Source organism: Sesamum indicum, linkage group LG7 (assembly GCF_026168435.1).
Source record: "Sesamum indicum cultivar Baizhima isolate 11 linkage group LG7, ASM2616843v1, whole genome shotgun sequence".
NCBI lineage: Eukaryota > Viridiplantae > Streptophyta > Magnoliopsida > Lamiales > Pedaliaceae > Sesamum > Sesamum indicum.
The window spans coordinates 14,191,089-14,209,691 of record NC_142663.1 but is presented as its reverse complement, the minus strand read 5'-3'; the positions used below and the strand labels follow the sequence as shown (position 1 = coordinate 14,209,691).

Below are 18,603 nucleotides of genomic sequence, written 5' to 3'. Positions count from 1 at the left end.
ATACACAGCTTCAGGTATATGTCTAGCCACACCATTATAATGTAGAGATAGTGTTATGGAATCAGTGTCGGGGTCTGTTTAAAACAAAAAAAAAAAACACAAAGCAACAAAAGCAGGTTCAGTTGTAGGGGACCACACCATTAAAAACATAAAACAAACAAATAAAAGCACCATGCTCGACAGTTGGCCGACAATGACAAAACACAAATAATAAAAAACCCGACAAGGGTCCACAAAATAGATAATAAACAAAAATAACCCGGCAAGGGTCCATATAAACAACAATTAACAAAACCCGGCAAGGGTCAATTTATCTCTATAAAAAAAGAGGAGTGAAAATGGAGAATACTTACGGTATTGAGGAGGAGGCATATTCATATGCCTATCCTGCCGAACGAACACCATTTTCGCTCCAAAGTGGCTTGATCTTGTTCGTCTTCACAAATGGTGGGGAGTAGATAGGTCTTCGCAGCTTGGGTTCGAAGGAGATTAGGGAAATTAGGGCTCGAGTTCGAAAGAATTGGGTGAATTAGGAATCGGGTTTGAAGGAGTTAGGGCGCGGGTTTGAAAGAATTAGGAGAATTAGGGAAAATCTTTGCCAGATGTTGTGTTTAATCCTAGTCAGCAGCTAAATTAGGCTGAAAATCTTTTATTTAAATCCTAGTCAGCAGCTGACGTGGATTAAAAATCCACGTCAGTCGTTTTTTTTTTTTTTAATTTACACCTATGCGCCACATATGCGCCACGTCAGTTTTTTCAGCCAATCAGGATCGAGCCCCCAATTTTAAAAGTCACATGCATCGCATGTGACTTTTTCCGGCGACCCACAAAATTTTCCGGCGAAATTTGGACTGAAATTGCGAATTTTTCAGTTTTACGGGACCAAATTGAAACCCTAGATACTTACGGGACTAAAACGAAAATGGCCTATAACTGTGGGACGAAAATTGTCTTTTGCCCTTATTTTTTTAAAGGGTTAATTATACTTAAATCTCCTTCAAAGTTTTAAATTATATTTTCACCCCACAAAAAATTTACTATTTATATCTAATTCCCTTTTGTTATGATTTGGACGATAAATATTGGCATATATTTTTAATTTTATCCCTCATTTAATATTCATACGTAATAATTTAATACTTAGAAGGAAAAAATTATAGTAATGTTAACCTCTCTTCATATATATATATATCAAATTTATTATTTTGTAAGTACAAAAATATATATGGGAATGCTAAATGAGAGGCAAAATTAAAAGTTCATATAAATTTTTATTGACGTTAGCATTTTTTTCAAACTTTAATGGAAGGGGTAAGGCTGTAAACAGATAATTTTAAGTGTATATAATTATTGAATTTTTTTTTTAAGAACAAAATATGATTTCACGTTTTTAGAAGAATTTAATTACAATTAACCCTTTTTAAATTTAAATTTCAACCTACACATGCAACAAAACTCATATTTTCCTTAGCATACGACGTATTATTGAATGATCTTCCGGATACAAATGAATTGATACCATTACAAATAATGAATGAGTGGAAAAAAAAACAGAAAAAAAAGTTCAAACACAAGAAAATACAGAAGATTAAAAACCAAACAATGGAACCAAAAAATAGAAAATTCAAAAGTCCAAGTTATAGGCCCAATTTGTAATTAACACCCGTTGCAGGGATCCATTTATCCCCTTTAATAAATGGGCCAACTGTGAACTTTTTAGCTTGGGATGACGAAATATTCAGCTTCAGCCCACTCCAATTGACCCGATTTTTTGTCACTGCACCAGGGCCCATGTTCTGATACTCAGCATAGAAGATAGTGCTTGGGGCCGATGTGCCGACCCATGGGAGCCAGCCCTTTGGGTCAATCAGACTGCCCATCACATTTTGGATGTAAACAGTGGTGGAGTAATTCTTCCAGGGCCGGCCCAAGAATGTGCTCACTCCGGTGAGGTTAGTTGAGGCCCAAATGGTGCAGTTTTGAATCGAGATCCCGGTCTTTTGGTTCGGGTCGAACTTGCCCTGGGCCGTGATGGTGTTTTGTTGGCCCAACATGGGCAGCTTGGGTAGGATGTTGGAGTTTTGAATGACAACTGCTGAATTTCCAAAAATGAAGTCCACTGTGCCGTAGATGTCACACTCGCGGTAGAACTGGCGGTTGGAGTGGACATAGAGGGTGTCTTGGAATGCATCCATGGTGCATCGGTAGAAGACTGAGAGATCAGCGGTCGATAGTAGGGCGACTGCCTGGTGCTTGGTTGGACCAGCTGTGTTGCGGAATCCTATATCCCGAGCGATGAATCCTTGGCCAAAGACGGCTACATGATCAAGACAAGTTTGATTATTAGCTTTAAAGCATACACATACATACTCAAAGATGATTTCTTATTTCTTAAAATTTGCATTTTCTCTATTTATTTCATTTCTTAAGAAATAACGAATCACGTAATACACTTTTTAACGTGACATATGAGACATATAATATGATGGCATGAACTCAAAGCATTAATTACCAAAACTTACCAAATGTTGCAGATTGGAAAGTGGGAGTTCCATCAACAACATTAAGGCTTCCTGAAACAATAGTTGCATTCTTGCCATCACCAACCATCATCACATTCCACTTTGACTTCTCAATCCTCACATTCTCAACATAAACCCCTTTCTTCACATAGATAACAAACCTCTTCTTACTCTTATCAGGAACATCCTTAAGAGCAGCCCCTATTGTCTTGTACTTTCCTGATCCATCCTTTGCCACCACTGCATCAGCCTTTATGCTTGAACTTGGAGTCTGCAGCAGTTTTCTCTCCTTATACGGCAGCCATTCCGGCACCCCACCAACGCTCATCAAACGACGTCTCCCAATGGCCCCCAATGCACTAATAGACTCCTCAAATGTGGTAACTATTGCCAGACTGTTGCTAGTGTACTCAGTTGAATTCTTGAAGTTGTCATTCATGAAAGTGCTCAATCCAATTGATGCATATTCAAGTTCATCAATGCAGGTCTGCTGATAAGTCCCTGCAGAACTCAGCCATGTTCTCAGATCATCAAACACTTCCAAGAATTTCAAGTCCTCTACGGAGAGCGAACTGTTGAGATGGTCCAGTGCAAGACTGAGCAGTTCCTGGCAACTTTCTATGGCTGCAAGTGTTCTTTGATCTGTGATGTTAAGCTTTTTGATACCATCGAAATTCTTGGAGGCCTTGGAGAGTTCATTCATTGCTACTTGTACTGATAGCTTGTACAGGTCTTGAGGCTTGACACTGCCTGACTTCACTATAGGAGCTAAGCTGTTGTAGCACGAATTGGGATATAATGTGGAGCTGCAAATAGCTTTGATGTTGGAGGAAGGGGACTCATCATCAGCCCGGGATTTGTTAGCTTTCGTTTGAGATGCTCCAACCACAGCTCCCACTATCATGGCAACAAGAACGATGGACGATATGGCGATGATTGTGATTCTTCTCCGTGTCCTTCTACGTGCAACGAGCCGTTCTTGCTCAGCTTCGTCAAGCTTGCCGTAGGGATTCATGGAGGCCATGGTTGGAGAACTTTTTATTTTTCCTTTTCTCAATATTTTTGGGGGTTTTGCTTGGAAAATGAGGTAGCCTGTTTGAAGATGGTGAAAATGGTCTTGTATATATATATATAGTTAATGGTGAAATGGCCTGGAGTTTACGTGGGAGACATGATCCTTGGAATCAAGACTAGAAGTGCTGCTCATGTTATGGTATATTAAACTTGAGTTTTTTGGTTAACATATGTATCAACTTAAAATTGATATAATTTATTATTGTTTGATGGATTCTATGACTTAGTTTAGTTGATTAATACTTTGGGTATACGCGTATAAGTTAGAAAAATTGAAAGAAAAAATACTTTGATGGATTTCGTGGGAGTATGTATTCATTATGGACCTGGATTAGCTAGTTCTGGAAAGAGGTAGCCAAATCCTAGTACAGGTAGTGTCTGAAAAATTTGACCACACACAGCAGCTGTCAGCCTGTCACTTTGCAGCTTCTGAAACAGCAGGTAGGAATTCCCTTCCATTTCATAGATTTTATGTTTTCAACCACAAAATAAATTAAATAAGTCCATGCTCAACTTGATATTAATCAATAAAAACTCATTTAAATTCAATTGATTGAAATAAACAAGTCAAACTTGTATACAAGTTTTTGTTTGGTAGGTTTCAAAGTTGGGCTCAGTTTGGCTGTTATTTGAGCTCGATTTATGTCCGACTCATTAAACAATGTTCAACCGCTATGATTCTCGATTACAATTTTCAAAGTTCGATAAAAACTCAAATATGCTTGAATAATATTAGGTTCAACTCGACTTGAATTAGAATATAGAAATCAAGGTAGCTGATAAGCATAAAAGGCTCGAAATAAAATAAGTAAACTACAGTTTTTGCTCTTCAGGACAACATATACCTATGGACTACCGTGAATCAGTTGTTACATTTGAAGGGAAGTGTAAGCTTACAATTATAATGGGTGCTGTCGCAGTGATTTCCCTCGGATAAGGAAGTATAAAGTAACCTAGCATGCCCTCATTTTGCCCATTACTTGCAATATATTATCTAATGCCGGCTGATCAAGCAAATAAGAAAGGTATTTTATCAAAAGCCCAACAATTCTGCTAGTTACAACAAATAAGAAGACGAATTACTGTGTATCATCGAATTCTCTGCTTATAATTTCAAATACCAGCTCATTCCATGTGTCGACTGGACCTGGCATGCACCAGTGCAAGCAATCCTGTGGCGGGGGCCTACCGTCTGGGCCTCGTGTAGTTTTCTTATTCGGATCCGGACTTCGATATGGACCTGGATGTCCATCATGGCGATATGAAAAGGCTCGTGTTATATCCATTAATTTAATTTTGGATTTGTTAGTCTTTTTCTTTATTGCACGGTTAAACCCCGTCACCTGCTTCTCATGCATTATATTGGTAAAACCATTTTCAACTAATTCACCTTCCGAGGCAGGCTGAACCTTTCCAGTGCAAGATCCTCCAGTATTCCAGGCTCCACCCTCGTAATGATCAGGTGAAAAGCTACGGACGATGGTAAGACCAGTGTAGTTTGGATGCGTGCCCATGGCAGTAAGAGCTGTCTCAACAGATACTCCAAAAGCTTCGATGCTGTCAATCTTCTTTTTTCTTGAATTGTCTGGCCACCACAGTTGTCCTCCTACAATCTCGTTGTTCAGTATATAAACCGACTGCTTGGCGAACCAGTGGCCGGAGGAGAGGACAATCACATCAAAATCCGTGATATAGTCCATGAAGTGCTCATCAGGTGCATCCAGATGGAGCTTAACCACTCCAGCAGGAGCAAAGTCGAACGGTTCGGGTGTTTGGTGGACAAGCCAAGAGGACCATATACGAACAATCATTGTGGATGTAGATCTGAAATAGTAGCGTTGCATCCTCCGATTACCTCTATTTTTAGGAACCTCAACCTAAACAAGGGCAGAACAAGTGGTTAAACCCCATCGAAATGAAAATGGTGGACACTGAAAATAAAATCATCAGCCGAGAGCATGTTAGATATGCAATGCAGTTTATGCAAATAGAATTAATGAATATACTTTTGTGACTAAACATAGATAGGATTAGTTCATATTGTCACCCATAGCTCAAAACCAAACTTATAAAGTCTCTAACATGCATTAGATAGATGGAGACCAGGAATAGCATATACATCAGCAAGTTCAATTTTTATACAGAGTGGCAGAGATAGGGTCTGAGCGAGGCATCATACATTCAAGTTTAGAGTTAGCTATAAGTCTCGTGTTGCAAAAGGTAAATGGTTCAGGGCATTCTTTTACTACAAAGAAGTGTGCAAATTTTCTTTTGGGAACAGATTTTATTTATGAACAAAAGTAAACAACTCAAAGGCAATTAAATTATAAAAGTAAAAGCCTTTCTGCTAACCTGCCACAAGATACAGAGCATTGACTCCATCTGATTTCTAGCAACTGAATCACCAATAAAAGCTAATGTTTTTCCTCTCATTAACTCCAAAAACTTCTTTGCATCAAACCTAGGGAGGTTACAGTGTGAAGGTTTCCATCTCCAATTCTCATAATCTTTGTCTGGCCTTCCATTCCCCTGGCAATTCTGCGACTGAGTGAGTACAGGACAAGAATTATTTGTGTACAAGGGTCCAGTTGAGTCATAAATCCATTTTCCATCATAAAGATCACAACCTGAAACATAAACAAGATAAGGTTACCGTGTAAGAAATGAAGCAATACATGTGAAGTAAACCAATGGAAGTATATCTTATGTTACTTCAGCTGAGGGTACAGCATTAAAATAGCTTAACCAGATGCGGAAATTGATGGCTGTCAACATCTTGTGCAATTGGACATATATAATCATGACAAGAGATATTATTTCAACCCTTGCATAGTCAAAACTAGGGACAAACAGATTCCTACAGTTGGATAGGGAAAACAATTTGCTAAGTGGAAGTCATATAACGGGACAAGAAGTTGTTAGCACCACGTGAAAGAGATGAAGAAAGAGACACCAATCAATCGTGTGACAAGTAAAAGAGAAAATTTAAAAGACAGTGCAAGCACTAAGATACAAATAAATGAATATGATAAGCCTTCACCTCATTTGTTACACCAAGGAAATGATCTTTTTGAAGGTTATGAGAATATCATATCAACTATAGTCAAATAAAGACATGTAAAGAAAATGCAAAAGGGCATGCCAATTCTCCACAAGTAAATTTCACCGGCAACAGACAAGGAGACACAATGTTAGCCACCTTCAAAATTGAGTTACATCAACTAGCTGAGAAAAAACTGATTCCAGATAGGAGGGCACGATAGAACTACAGAGGAGCACAATTAATTAAGGAAATAGAAACAAAAAGTAAAGCAACAGAAAAATGACATAGCACCGGCTGAAAATGGGATATGACTACACATTTCAGATGACAACAATATAGTACCTGAATCAACATGATTAGATTGACTGGAATTGGTGGCAGAAGAAGTAGACTCCACATTCTTCAATTCTGTTTGCAAATTAGTGGAGGACAAAGGTGCATTTTCCTGAGACGCAGTATGAGAGAAAGATGAACTATTCCCATCATCTTTTTGAGTTACCTTCGCAAGTGGAGGGTTGGGCTTCAGATTCTTGGATTCTGCTGATCCTGAATCTGACAGTTCATCCTCATTCCGTGATATAGGAGGCTCATTGTTTTCTATCACAGGTCCATTGCCATCAGCTCCACCAGATTTCACAGATTCCTTATCACCATGCTGAGTAAAACCTTCAGGTCCACGGTTCTCTGGAACTGTTAGATTTCTTTTCAGTAAACCTTCAAATGGATGGACAGTGTGATTGGACTCAGAAACTGAGCTACCGAGGGAGAACTCTGGATCGATCTTTGCCAAGCTATCAACACCATAGAAAAACCCACGGATTGTAGAGCCAATGGGTTGTGAGACCAATAGGGTTGAAGCAATAATTAAGAACAAGGCAAGTCCTCCCACTGAAGCAACAATAGATAAAAGGGACTTTGGATGGGCAGTTTTCGTTGATTCTTTAGTTGAAACCAAAGTCATGTCTTTCTCTCCAAACTAATGCAGCCTCCACAGTATCCAAAAACAAAACATGGGATTCAAGAAGTACATAAAGATCGATTCCAATACTTTGCACCCTGGAAAAAACAAATATAGAGCGGTCGTAATTCCATCAAACAAGAAGCTACTGATTCATGGAAGCTAGTTAGTTTCCTCCAGTGTGCAACTTACTCTTATAATTGGACTTTGTCAAATAAGACAATATCAATAAGCAAGAACAATAATAATCATCCTCCAAACTCCAGCACAGCAATCCAGACAAGCCAAGAAGCTGCATAACAACAAGATAAACAACAAGCAATGAGTACGAAACAAAATCACACCAAGGATAACTGATGTCAACAAGTAAACCGACAGACAAAGCAGACGAAGATAATCAAGAATTCAAGATCCGAAAAAGACTGTTCGGTTGAAATTCGGAACCACCATTCAAAACCCACGTCAAGATTAAATACCATTCGCCAAAAATCTCCTCCAATTTCCATAAAGAAACGGCAAGTAGATTCCAGCAACACAACACAAAAAATTCTCACCTTAACAACCAAAATGATTGCGTAAAATCAAATGCCAGTCTGGAACTATCAAAATCGCCGCAGAATCAGCAGAAACTGCCGAAACAAAATGTATGAGACTTCGACCGCCGATGAAACTTGGTGGAGAGCATGAATGCAATGTCACGTGCATATAAAATACTTTAGTGTTATAAGGGGCAAAAAAAAAAGAGGTTTAAAGAGAGTTTAGATCGGTAGAGATGATTCGATAATAATTAAAGATAGTGGACAACCAGCTGCCACAATTAGGTTTAGGTCTACAATATAGAATTTGATTTGGGGCAGAATTCCGATCTATGAGAGGTTTTGAGTTTCCAGTGTTCATCAAAGGAAAACTATTTACATCAATCAAATTAGATATTAATTTCGTTAGGGACTAAAAAAGGGAGATCAGTACGATCGATCTAATGGTCGGTACTCAGTACTATACAAAACAGCATACAACAATTTTTAGATACGTATTAATATTTCTCACTCTCTCTCTCTCTCTCTCTCTATATATATATATATATATATGTTAGAACGAAGGTAGATCATAATTAAATTAATTTTGACCGAATACTATTTTTTGATTGATGTGTTCAGAAAATGCACAAGTTCAATGGATATGAACTGTGCTCAAAGCTTGGGCCAAACTGAATGCAAATCCTAAAGAGGGACCTACAAAAAGGCGTTAGAACTCCGATGCTCAAGTTAATCTCAAAATTATGAACAAATAATCATAAAAATAAATCGTAATGAGAAATTGGGATAAAAAAAATTCGTAGGAGAAATTGTGACCAGAGTACAATTCGAATAGTAAAACAAGAATATAGAATGGTTTTTCAAATCTTGAAAGGTCTCTTTGTTGAGGGACTGCACCTATATATATAGAGGGGCATCCCCCGCTGTTGGGATCGCACACTACTTTTACTCTCGAGAAAAGGAGGGAGATACATATGGATAAGGCATAATTTGATCTTATCTCCAACTAACCATCCTGGAGCAATATGTCTTTGCTTGGGGTAAGACTCCATGCATGCGGGACTCCTATTTCGCAGGGAGTTGTTTAGGTTTAAGAGTCCCGAGTCTTGGGGACGCCTTCCTTCTCCTGGGATGTCCTAATTGGGCCTTGAACGTGAACCTGAGGCTTGAAAAGTTACCAAGCTTCCTTCTTAAGCCAGATATGTGGTCCTTCTAGTGGGTTTAACTTGGACTCTATAACCCCTTTTAGGGCAAGTCTCTTTGGGCCGTATATTTCATTGAGTTTTCCCCACTCTAAGCTCGTTTATTGTGCAGACACCAAGCTCGTTTCCACTCCCCCCAAGCCCAATGGTCGAATGACCTACGACTTTTGTAGAACGCATCTCATCAAAATTATCAATATTCTTGATGTTTTATGAAATTATGTAATTCAAACCGAAAACTTGAAATTGTCAACTTGCCCAATTTGCTTTTAATTTTTTTCTTTAAAAAAACTAAAAATAATTTTAAAAAAGAGAGGTGTATGAAAATGTTGAAAAATTGTAAAAAAAAAAAAACATCCAATTTGTTAATAATAAAAAGATATAGATTTTTTTAAAAAAAATTAAATTATAATTCATTACCCATAAGAATATTTTGCTCAATTCACCAAAACAATAAACGAAAATCTAATAAAAACTAATTGATTGAGCTAGTTGTTGAACTACTATTAAAATTAAGAAGATAATAAATAATTTTCAAATAATGATGAGCGTATGTCAGAGGGTGTTTTCAAAAAATTTTAAAACATCCAATTTTAAAAACTAATTGATAGAACTATGCAAAATTTTAAAAGAACTTATTTTAATTTACCCTAAACAATGGTGTCAGAGGGTCCATTGCATCATGCGTGGTGCATATACTCCTATGTCAAAGATGCAGACATGCAGTGGCCGATGCACAATGCGTGGAGTGTTTGGCACTTGGCACTAATGTTGCGGATGGTTGGTTCACTGATGCTGAAAGGTCAATCAGCCGTAATTTTATACAATCACACCGAAATTGGCTGTAGTGAGCTGGACTATGATACGGTACAGCTATAATTAATCTGGATCCGGATCGTTACCAATTCGTTCTGTTTGAAATAACAGTACTACGGTAATCAGAAAAGATAAACTTCATAATAAATTTAAGTATTTACAATAATAAAATATATTCAAATATTGTGAAGTATCAAGGTTTATTAGACGTCCAAAAATATAAAGCGGTGATTGTAATCGACCCTTCATATTATGTGAATCAGCTCATATATTAATAGGAGTCTCGATCATGAAAACACTAATGCAAACACCTGTTGGTTAAACTGGTATCACCTCTTCTCTCTTTTTTATGATATACAAGGGTTAATATCTACTTCCCAGGAATACAAAGGGTAAAATGTAATTCAAAATCCAACCCCAGACCCAAACTGCTATCATCGTGAAGACTATCCGTAAATCCGAATAAGCCAACACAAGTATCAAACTCGTAATTTTCATTGCACGGTACGCTAACCCTCCCTACGTCATATATGAAGAATTAAACAAGCACAACGCAAGATATCCTCAATCATTTTGCATATGTAGAATTTTAAATAATGTCTTTCTAACTTTTGTAAAAAGAGCATATACACTCATACAGGCAAAATTTCCTCTCCCATTGTATAGGTGGAGAGAGCACGAGCCTGTGCTGCTGGCTATGTAAAGCCGGCAGCACCTGCTGATAGTCAATCTGAACCAGAGCTTCATTCCCTTTTGATGGTAAAACACTAGTTTTGCCCCACTTTTGCTCCAAGGAACTGATGTTTTACGTCCACTTACAGATAATTTAAGCACTGCTCTGTAATGGAAACCACCGTTGGGGCCACTTGGGGTATGTCCGTTTGAACAAACTCATGCATACTGTGTCGTGCTGCTGGAGGACACCATTAAATATGCATTTCATTGCCCCTGAAGAAAGACAAATGCAAGGGTATTCAGATGACATAACAGAAAGAACTAAAGTTACTAGTCACTTTTTAACATGTACATGACGGAATTATCAACTAAGAATTAAGATCAAGTTGTTAGGATATCTCAAAATTCAGCGATTACATGAACGTTCTCGACCAACTTGGAATTTTGGAAATTCAAAGTTATAAAGAAAACATGCAGTAAATTCAAGTGTACAGACAAAGATGACGTGCATGTTTGGATTCATAAATTAACCTCGCACTGGAAACAGAGTTTGACGTTATTCCACAACTAGCACTAATAGTTTTACACATGACAAGTTAACCAAGCTATATTTATCAAAAAAGGAGCAAGAGATGAACATATCCAAAACCTAAAACTGTGTTGTTTGTCATCCATTGGGTCAAAGAAAAATTAAAAGATCTAGCTACAATTTTAATTGGGTGAGAACTTACCATGCGTTCCTACAGGTTCCTTAATGCGACCACGGCGACCACATTTGGTCCAAAGTTCAACAGGCTGCAACCAATGTGAAACAGTAAGAAAAGAGAGAAATAAGACCTGCCACTCTGCAGAAACAGTGACAGAAAATAACATGAATTTCAATTAGTTCAGTAAATTCTGATCATATAACCTTGAACCATTTCACATCCTCAGGGTTGTGAAACATGTATCTCACAGTGGATTTTGATTTGGACACACGTTGCGGATAACTGCATGACATATATCCAATTTGTTAGTCGATATATCCAATTTAGCTAGCCTCTGCATTAACTATAAATTTGAAATAATAAACTCTTTAGTTCTTCATGTACAAGTTTTCAACAATACAGCAACTTAGTCTAAATCTACTTCAATTACAATTTAAAGAGAGCATAAACATATATAGCCTAGACATTTGTCATGCAGAGACCCAAAGAATTTAAGCAGAGATTGCAGAAGGTCCGAATGTACAGCACAAACTTCTACCATATTATCATATTAAAGATGAAATACTGATATGCTGAGGCATGTGTGTGCATGTCTCACCCAGTTAAAATAATTTTCTTGAGAACAATCCTATCAGGGTCTACACTTCTCAGTGAACCAACTGCAGCCAAAGCAGGATAGGTCTCTTCTCCTTGGCTCTTCAAGGCAATTAGAGGAAGTGAAGGAAAACAAATCGGAGCATAAATTGAAGCAACTGAAAACCGCCCAGCATGGAGAAACCTCTCCATTTTGTGCTTGTTAGCATTAATACTATCTGAAGAAAAAATTGGCCTGCATTGATAAGCTCAAAAGGTGTAAGTGAAAATTGAACAGTATGAGGTGTTCTTTCCTTACTGAAACCACCCCCACCACCACAGCCCCTCCAAAAAAAAGCAAATTACCTCGACATAAACTGGCGGAAGCCAACATGAAATAGGAATTCTTCTTTTGCTTTAATAGGAGCCTCATATGTATCGTGCTTCCTAACGCTACACACCCATAAAGTTGAAATTGTCAGAATGCAGTAAGTTAACGAAACAAGAGAGATGGCGATAAAAAGAGGTACCTGAAATGGAGGACAGATACTTTAGACTCGTGTTGTAGAAGACCAGAGGCTATTATTGGAATTTTCTTCGCTAAAATGCACAACTTGGATGCAACTCCATCTTCTACATCCTTGATATAAAGCTTTGCATATGAGCCAGGTGGTATACAGTCACTTAGCTCTTGCTCCATATCAAGAGCCTTTGCAACAACATGCTTTTGTGTTCTCGAAAAATTGTCAAATGCAAAAATTCTAGCATATTCAGGAGGCAGAGATTCCTATAAAATCATAAAACTTAGTTAACACTAGGACCCACGGTCAAGTATTCAAGATTTTCCATTCTATCAAAGACAAGAACATACTTTGGTGTCCCATGATGAAGTTCTGAAAGACTTGACACCTCTAAACTTGGCAAATCGTTTTCGAGCTGCAATATCTAATGGTGTATCGACTTCATCGGGAAATTCTGGATGGTACAGGATGCAATTAGAAGATGCCAATTACTTCAACCTTCACAATTGTTCCAGCAGGTAGTTAACTAGAAGCCAACATAAACATTAAATAAGCGGAGAGTTACCCTCATCTTCAGCATGTGCTTCTTTAATTTTTCGAATCTGATCCGCTATCTGCTCTTTGGTTAAGTTTTCACCTTCCTGTGGTACAAAGAACACTCATTCATAAACTCAGGATAATATAAAGGGACTCACTGTACCCTGTATGCAAAAACTGTCCCACAAATGCTTGGTAAGCAACTTACACCCCCCACCCGTTTCACAAAATGTAAATCAGTTTAACTTATTGCTTAGGTTAGTTTTTGTCCTGATAAAAGTGGTTTGACTTTGTCCGAAAGGCACTGGAAAAACAAATTAAGGAAAGGGGAATTGCTAATGGTTAACAGCATTCTGACTAAATCAAAACAGATGCTAGCCAAAAAATTATTGCAAATTACACATGAATATAATACTCAAGAAGATGATTCATGGATCAAATGAGATTTCTCAAGTTCAATCGGTCTAGAATAGCTATGTTTTTGGATATGGAACCAAAAAAAAAACACAAACTCAAATTCTTAGGCTGCAGTTGCTGTCAAGAATGACCTACCATCATTACGGAATCTGTGTCAGTCTCTTCATCAGAATCTCTTAAATTTAGTGAAGCCTGGTCATCATCAAACTCAGAACCATTCGAAAACTTTTGGTCAGGAAAGCCGCTGTCTCCATCATCCAATACCATACCATCATCTCCATCTTCATCACTCTCGGAATAGTCAACATCAGAATCATCCACAATCCATGCAGCCTGCAAAATGTTCCAAACATATTATTAGAGTGATCATTGCATGGCTTGTTTAATTATCTGTCATGACCAATAAAGAGAGGGAAGGGGATGGAGATTCTTAAGCATGGAACAAGATTCCACCTGGTATTCTGATATGCCCCTAGGAAGCCTCTTCTTTTTCATCCTTTTCTCATGATTCCTGTCAGCTTCAGCCATTTCTGCCTCTGTAGGCCATGTCTGAATTTAAAAAAAGGCATGAGCACATTTCACTCAGAGAATTGGAGCATACATAAAGCTGTAAAGCTGATGAAGTTAGAGAAGTGCGCAGAAGCCACATAATGGAACTGGATTAGAAAAGGCACATGACACTAAAAAGGTCACTTCAGACAACTGATAATGACAACTTAGATTATGATGCAATCTGTAAGATATCAGCCAGAAATTTTAAGCAAACAAGTGTTGATTCCATGGTGCAAAGAGGATTAATAGCAAAGGATCCAAACTAATCACAGCCAAAGGACCAAGAGCGCCAAATACTAACCTGTTCTCCTGCCAATAGATCAGGAACATTTTCAACAACTAATGGCTCTTGCTTCTGTGGATCAGGGGTAAGGCACCTAACAACCTGCATGCAAGATGTAAAAAGATGCAAAAAATTGAATAAAAGATATCAATTGCCCATTGCCAGATATGGAATCATCTATGAACTGTATAGGAAGGTGCATGTGAAAAAAACAAAATCTGCTGTTGGAAAGACCCAAATCCGATCGTGGAATTAAGCTACTCTATTAGGTTGCCAGTCTCCTATATTCTCCTTCCGCACACACCATTTGAAAGGGATCTACCGGAACTACGGTCCATAAGTAGGAGTTGCTGATTCATTCATCTTTTTCCCACCCATCCAATATCTCGATCAAATAAAATCATAATGCTGAATCATCTATTAAAACCACAGTTACATCAATAGTAGGTCAATCTTTCACAACTACTTTGACCTTGAAAGAAGGTTTCTGCTAAAAGTATCACCAGAACAAGTTTGTTTATTCACTTTTTTGTGGCTACTTAGGAAAATAAGTAACTCAGGCTTTTAACATGCTGTGCTCGAGAAAGGGGCTTCGTGTACAGACAAAAATGCAACCCTCATGGTCCATAGGCATTTTCATTACTGGTGAGCAAATGTACAGAAAGCATCCTCTGAACATCCAAATGATCAAAGAACAAGACAAGTTGAAGTAAGTACAATCTTAATCAGTTTATGTGATTGGACCTTTTTCCCTGAGAACTAATCCTTAGCAGAAAACAACGGCTACTGTTGTCAAAACAAGACAAGGAATACCTGTATATCATTCTCAGAGTCCATGAGGTCTACTCCTTTCCTTACATTCAGAGTACATGGATCCTTGAGAAGTTCAATTTTTGACAACTGGAAATCCCCAGCTCCAGCAACATGCACCTGATACAAAAAATTCAGACACCGAACAGATTCCATAGTTGCAGATCAACAACAGGGGAAGAAGTTATTACCAGCTGATTTACTGAGAGGCCGTGAGCACGTACATAACCAGTAAGGACAAGCGTGCATTTTCCCGAACTGTAATTTTCATCAGCGACCATATCAACCTGCAGCATGATGATGCTTAATATGTATTGAATTTTTCCCACAGGTAAGATGACAAGTTCATACGCTAGTAGTCAATCTTTCCAAAACTAGAGTTACATATTACCAAAGGCATTCATCTCAACTCCCCAGAGTACCATAACCAAAAGAAATTAGTAACCAAGCAGTGACTTGTGAAGTTCTTCATATTTTTTTCCTTCAGATTATTTGCCAAGGGAACTGCATCAATTGGCACTATATGAATAAAATAAATCCTACTGGATCCAATTTCACAGTCATTAAAGATAGATAATGCAATAAGCCAACACCACAATGAGAATCTCTATTTTGGCAGGTAGTAAATTATTCCAGTTCAAAACAATTAAACTACTCTATGGTATATAACGCGCAGAAGACATAATAAAAGGAAAACCCAGAAAATTGAATGCACAGAAACAAGATAAGTAGTTGCCCAAGTTATACCTTTTGAGCCATGATATAAGCACGTTGGTTTCGCCAATGAGGTACTGTCAGCCTTTGCTCCTTGAAAAGCCACATGAACTATAACCAGAAATAATCAAACAATCTCTTACAAGGATCCAAATCCAACAAGAAAAATATGTGGATTGTCAGAACGCTATATAATGGAATCATGACGACATTTTAAGTCAAAAAAGCTCTCATCAATTATCAGCAAAGAATTTACCTTATGCAATTCATCCCTCTTGTCCGCAGGATAAAACTTACAATCTTCTGGAAATTCAGAAGCAAGCATAGACGTGCACATCTTCTTCAGTTCTTGCTTTCTTTTCATATCATCAGGAAGATCCTGAAAACATAATTAGAGGAATTAATCCAGAATTTCTTAATAGCTTATGGAAGAAAGATAAAACTGACAGAATACAATAGGTGCGTGGAAAGTTGCTTACACGAATTAGCACTACAGTGCTGGGTAGACCAAGTGTTCTGAAAACCGAAAGACATTGTGATCCAAAAGAATCAATAAAATGATTTTCTTCATCTGCTTCATCTAAGGAGTTTGGAGATGCCACAAAGGCAATCAAATCAGCAACCTACAAGGAGTATGAGTATACATTTAATGTGTTAATCAGGATATTGGTCAGTGATTCAATACAGGCAATGCATAAATTAGAAAAGAACCAATAAAGTACCTTTGCCATTTCCATGCACGTCAACAAATCACTATGAGGTGCTTTCAAGACCTATTGCAGACAATTGAAGTAAATATCAATTATTTTTCAGATCGACCAAATAAACCTTCCACGCAATTTACAATGTAGGGATGCCACTAAGCTTGTCTTTTGCCTTACTTAAAATATCAGCCAAAATTTATGAGGAAAAATTTAAGCAAAACAGACATGTTTCAAACTCGATGTAAACTACTTAAGCATCAGAAGATAAAATCATGATAAAGCAACTCGAGTTCCGTAAAAACTACGCTCAGGTTAAGAAGGACAACTGAAAAAATTATGAGTGTACCGTGGCTCTCAGCTTATACTCTGGTGATGCAATAGCTGGAAAAGTAGAATCGTTCCCCTCTCCAGACAATAACGATAGTATATCTTCTTCAAGAGAGTTCAAGTCCACAGACGCAGAAAGCCCAAAAAGCACCTAAAATTGTTCACATAACATGAGAAAAACACTCTCGGGTTTTCTTCCCTTAACAGGCGGGAAAGAAACTCACAATAACACGAGGAGAGCTCGAATGTCCGGACAACGCCCTCTTCTCCTTCAAAAGCGCGGCTCTCTTCTGTTCCCTCATCTACAAAGTCATGTATAGAGTTTTATTGAGTCCACGTAATTCACAACTACTTCCTGATCCAATGTCCCAACACACACAAAGAAAACAATGTGAACATGCAAATACGCTCAGGAATAAAAAGAAAGTCACCATCTTGTTACGCTGAAGCCGAATAGCCTTCGCTCCTTTAGCAACACCACGGTCAGGCTTCGACATCATGATTTTATCTGATCAAACAGAAGTAGAATCACCAAATTGCAATAACTACTGCCAAACTAACTACAAAACATAAACTTCTAACTAAAAAGAGAAAAAAGAAACAGAACGAAAAACCAACCCTTGGACGAAATTTTGTGGACATTGCGGGAAGATTTGGAAGCAAATCGAGTTTTGTGCGCCTTGTTGAACTGCACCTTAGACCCTCCCATGTCTAAAGTCCTCTGGAAAAACTTAAGAGCAGTGGTTCATGAAAACCTAGATGATGGTGGTGGTGGAGTCTTAAAATAGGACATCGTCTGTCTTCGCCGTTCGGGTTTGTTTTTGGGCTGTTCACGTAAGCCTAATATTTGGACTGCATCTACAAAATCATGACAGCCCACAATTGTTGCGGCCCAAACCAATAAAAAAATAAAAGGCTACCACAATATATTTATTAGACGTTCATTAATTATAAATTATATTTATAATTTTTTAATTAATAATAAATTGTTTATAATTATAATAAATTTCAGCGAATTCCAACAATGAAAGAATTATTAGACAAATATTAAGAAGTATTTATTTATAATTTTTGAAATAGAGATAAAATATTCGTACATGTATAAACTTCAAAGGACTCCATAACTTACCCAAAATAAAATTTGGAGAATTTTGGCAGGTAGATATCAATATCAAAATGAACAAATACGGCAATTGCTAATTTTCGTATATACAATGTTTATGATTGGGGAAAAAATGGCATTTTATTATCTCTATATTGCTATTAAGAGTTTCACATGCAGCACGTTCACAGTTTTTGGCTTCAAATTGGCGGTAAAACTGTAAAATATGGCAAAGTGAAAAATAACACAAAGTTGAGAGGGTTAATTTATACAAAAAATACTTTGATGAGTAAATTATAGAAGCATCTATAATTCGGAGAAAAAAAAATACAGTTTACCCTACAGTAATGATATTACCAAAGTCAACCAGCTTATCATACAATTGTACGAACTTTCAAAATGATAACTAATTTTTAAGCCATCGCGATTATTAAAATGGTCAAAACTCCATAAGTTCATGTGGTAGATCATACAATTGTTTTAGCTACTGAGTAAGACCTAAATAACCATACAATATATTATCAGTAAAA

At 37.5% G+C, this 18,603-nt stretch overlaps 3 protein-coding genes across 3 annotated transcripts; all 3 read right to left on the bottom strand.

Annotated features, from left to right (window-relative positions):
- Positions 1–1,471: 1,471 nt before the first annotated feature.
- LOC105179231 (putative pectinesterase/pectinesterase inhibitor 46) lies at positions 1,472–3,604 on the bottom strand. The gene is made up of 2 exons (XM_011102833.3): positions 2,523–3,604; positions 1,472–2,317 (listed from the first exon to the last, which is right to left on the bottom strand). The coding sequence occupies exons 1-2, from the start codon at positions 3,544–3,546 to the stop codon at positions 1,638–1,640; spliced, it is 1,704 nt and encodes a 567-aa protein (XP_011101135.1). The 5' UTR covers positions 3,547–3,604; the 3' UTR covers positions 1,472–1,637.
- A 1,000-nt stretch (positions 3,605–4,604) lies between these two features.
- LOC105179232 (protein YLS7) lies at positions 4,605–8,605 on the bottom strand. The gene is made up of 5 exons (XM_011102834.3): positions 8,152–8,605; positions 7,790–7,889; positions 6,982–7,695; positions 5,949–6,223; positions 4,605–5,473 (listed from the first exon to the last, which is right to left on the bottom strand). The coding sequence occupies exons 3-5, from the start codon at positions 7,598–7,600 to the stop codon at positions 4,676–4,678; spliced, it is 1,692 nt and encodes a 563-aa protein (XP_011101136.1). The 5' UTR covers positions 7,601–7,695; positions 7,790–7,889; positions 8,152–8,605; the 3' UTR covers positions 4,605–4,675.
- A 2,023-nt stretch (positions 8,606–10,628) lies between these two features.
- LOC105179233 (pre-rRNA-processing TSR1-like protein) lies at positions 10,629–17,745 on the bottom strand. Its single transcript, XM_011102835.3, has 21 exons — positions 17,590–17,745; positions 17,403–17,479; positions 17,196–17,273; positions 16,991–17,122; positions 16,663–16,713; positions 16,420–16,563; positions 16,197–16,319; positions 15,974–16,051; positions 15,418–15,513; positions 15,230–15,346; positions 14,435–14,518; positions 14,035–14,130; positions 13,717–13,914; positions 13,193–13,268; positions 12,978–13,081; positions 12,637–12,893; positions 12,473–12,559; positions 12,132–12,362; positions 11,737–11,815; positions 11,558–11,621; positions 10,629–11,099 (listed from the first exon to the last, which is right to left on the bottom strand). Exons 1-21 carry the CDS (start codon positions 17,678–17,680, stop codon positions 10,978–10,980), a joined length of 2,385 nt encoding a protein of 794 aa, XP_011101137.1. The 5' UTR covers positions 17,681–17,745; the 3' UTR covers positions 10,629–10,977.
- Between the last annotated feature and the right edge of the window lie 858 nt (positions 17,746–18,603).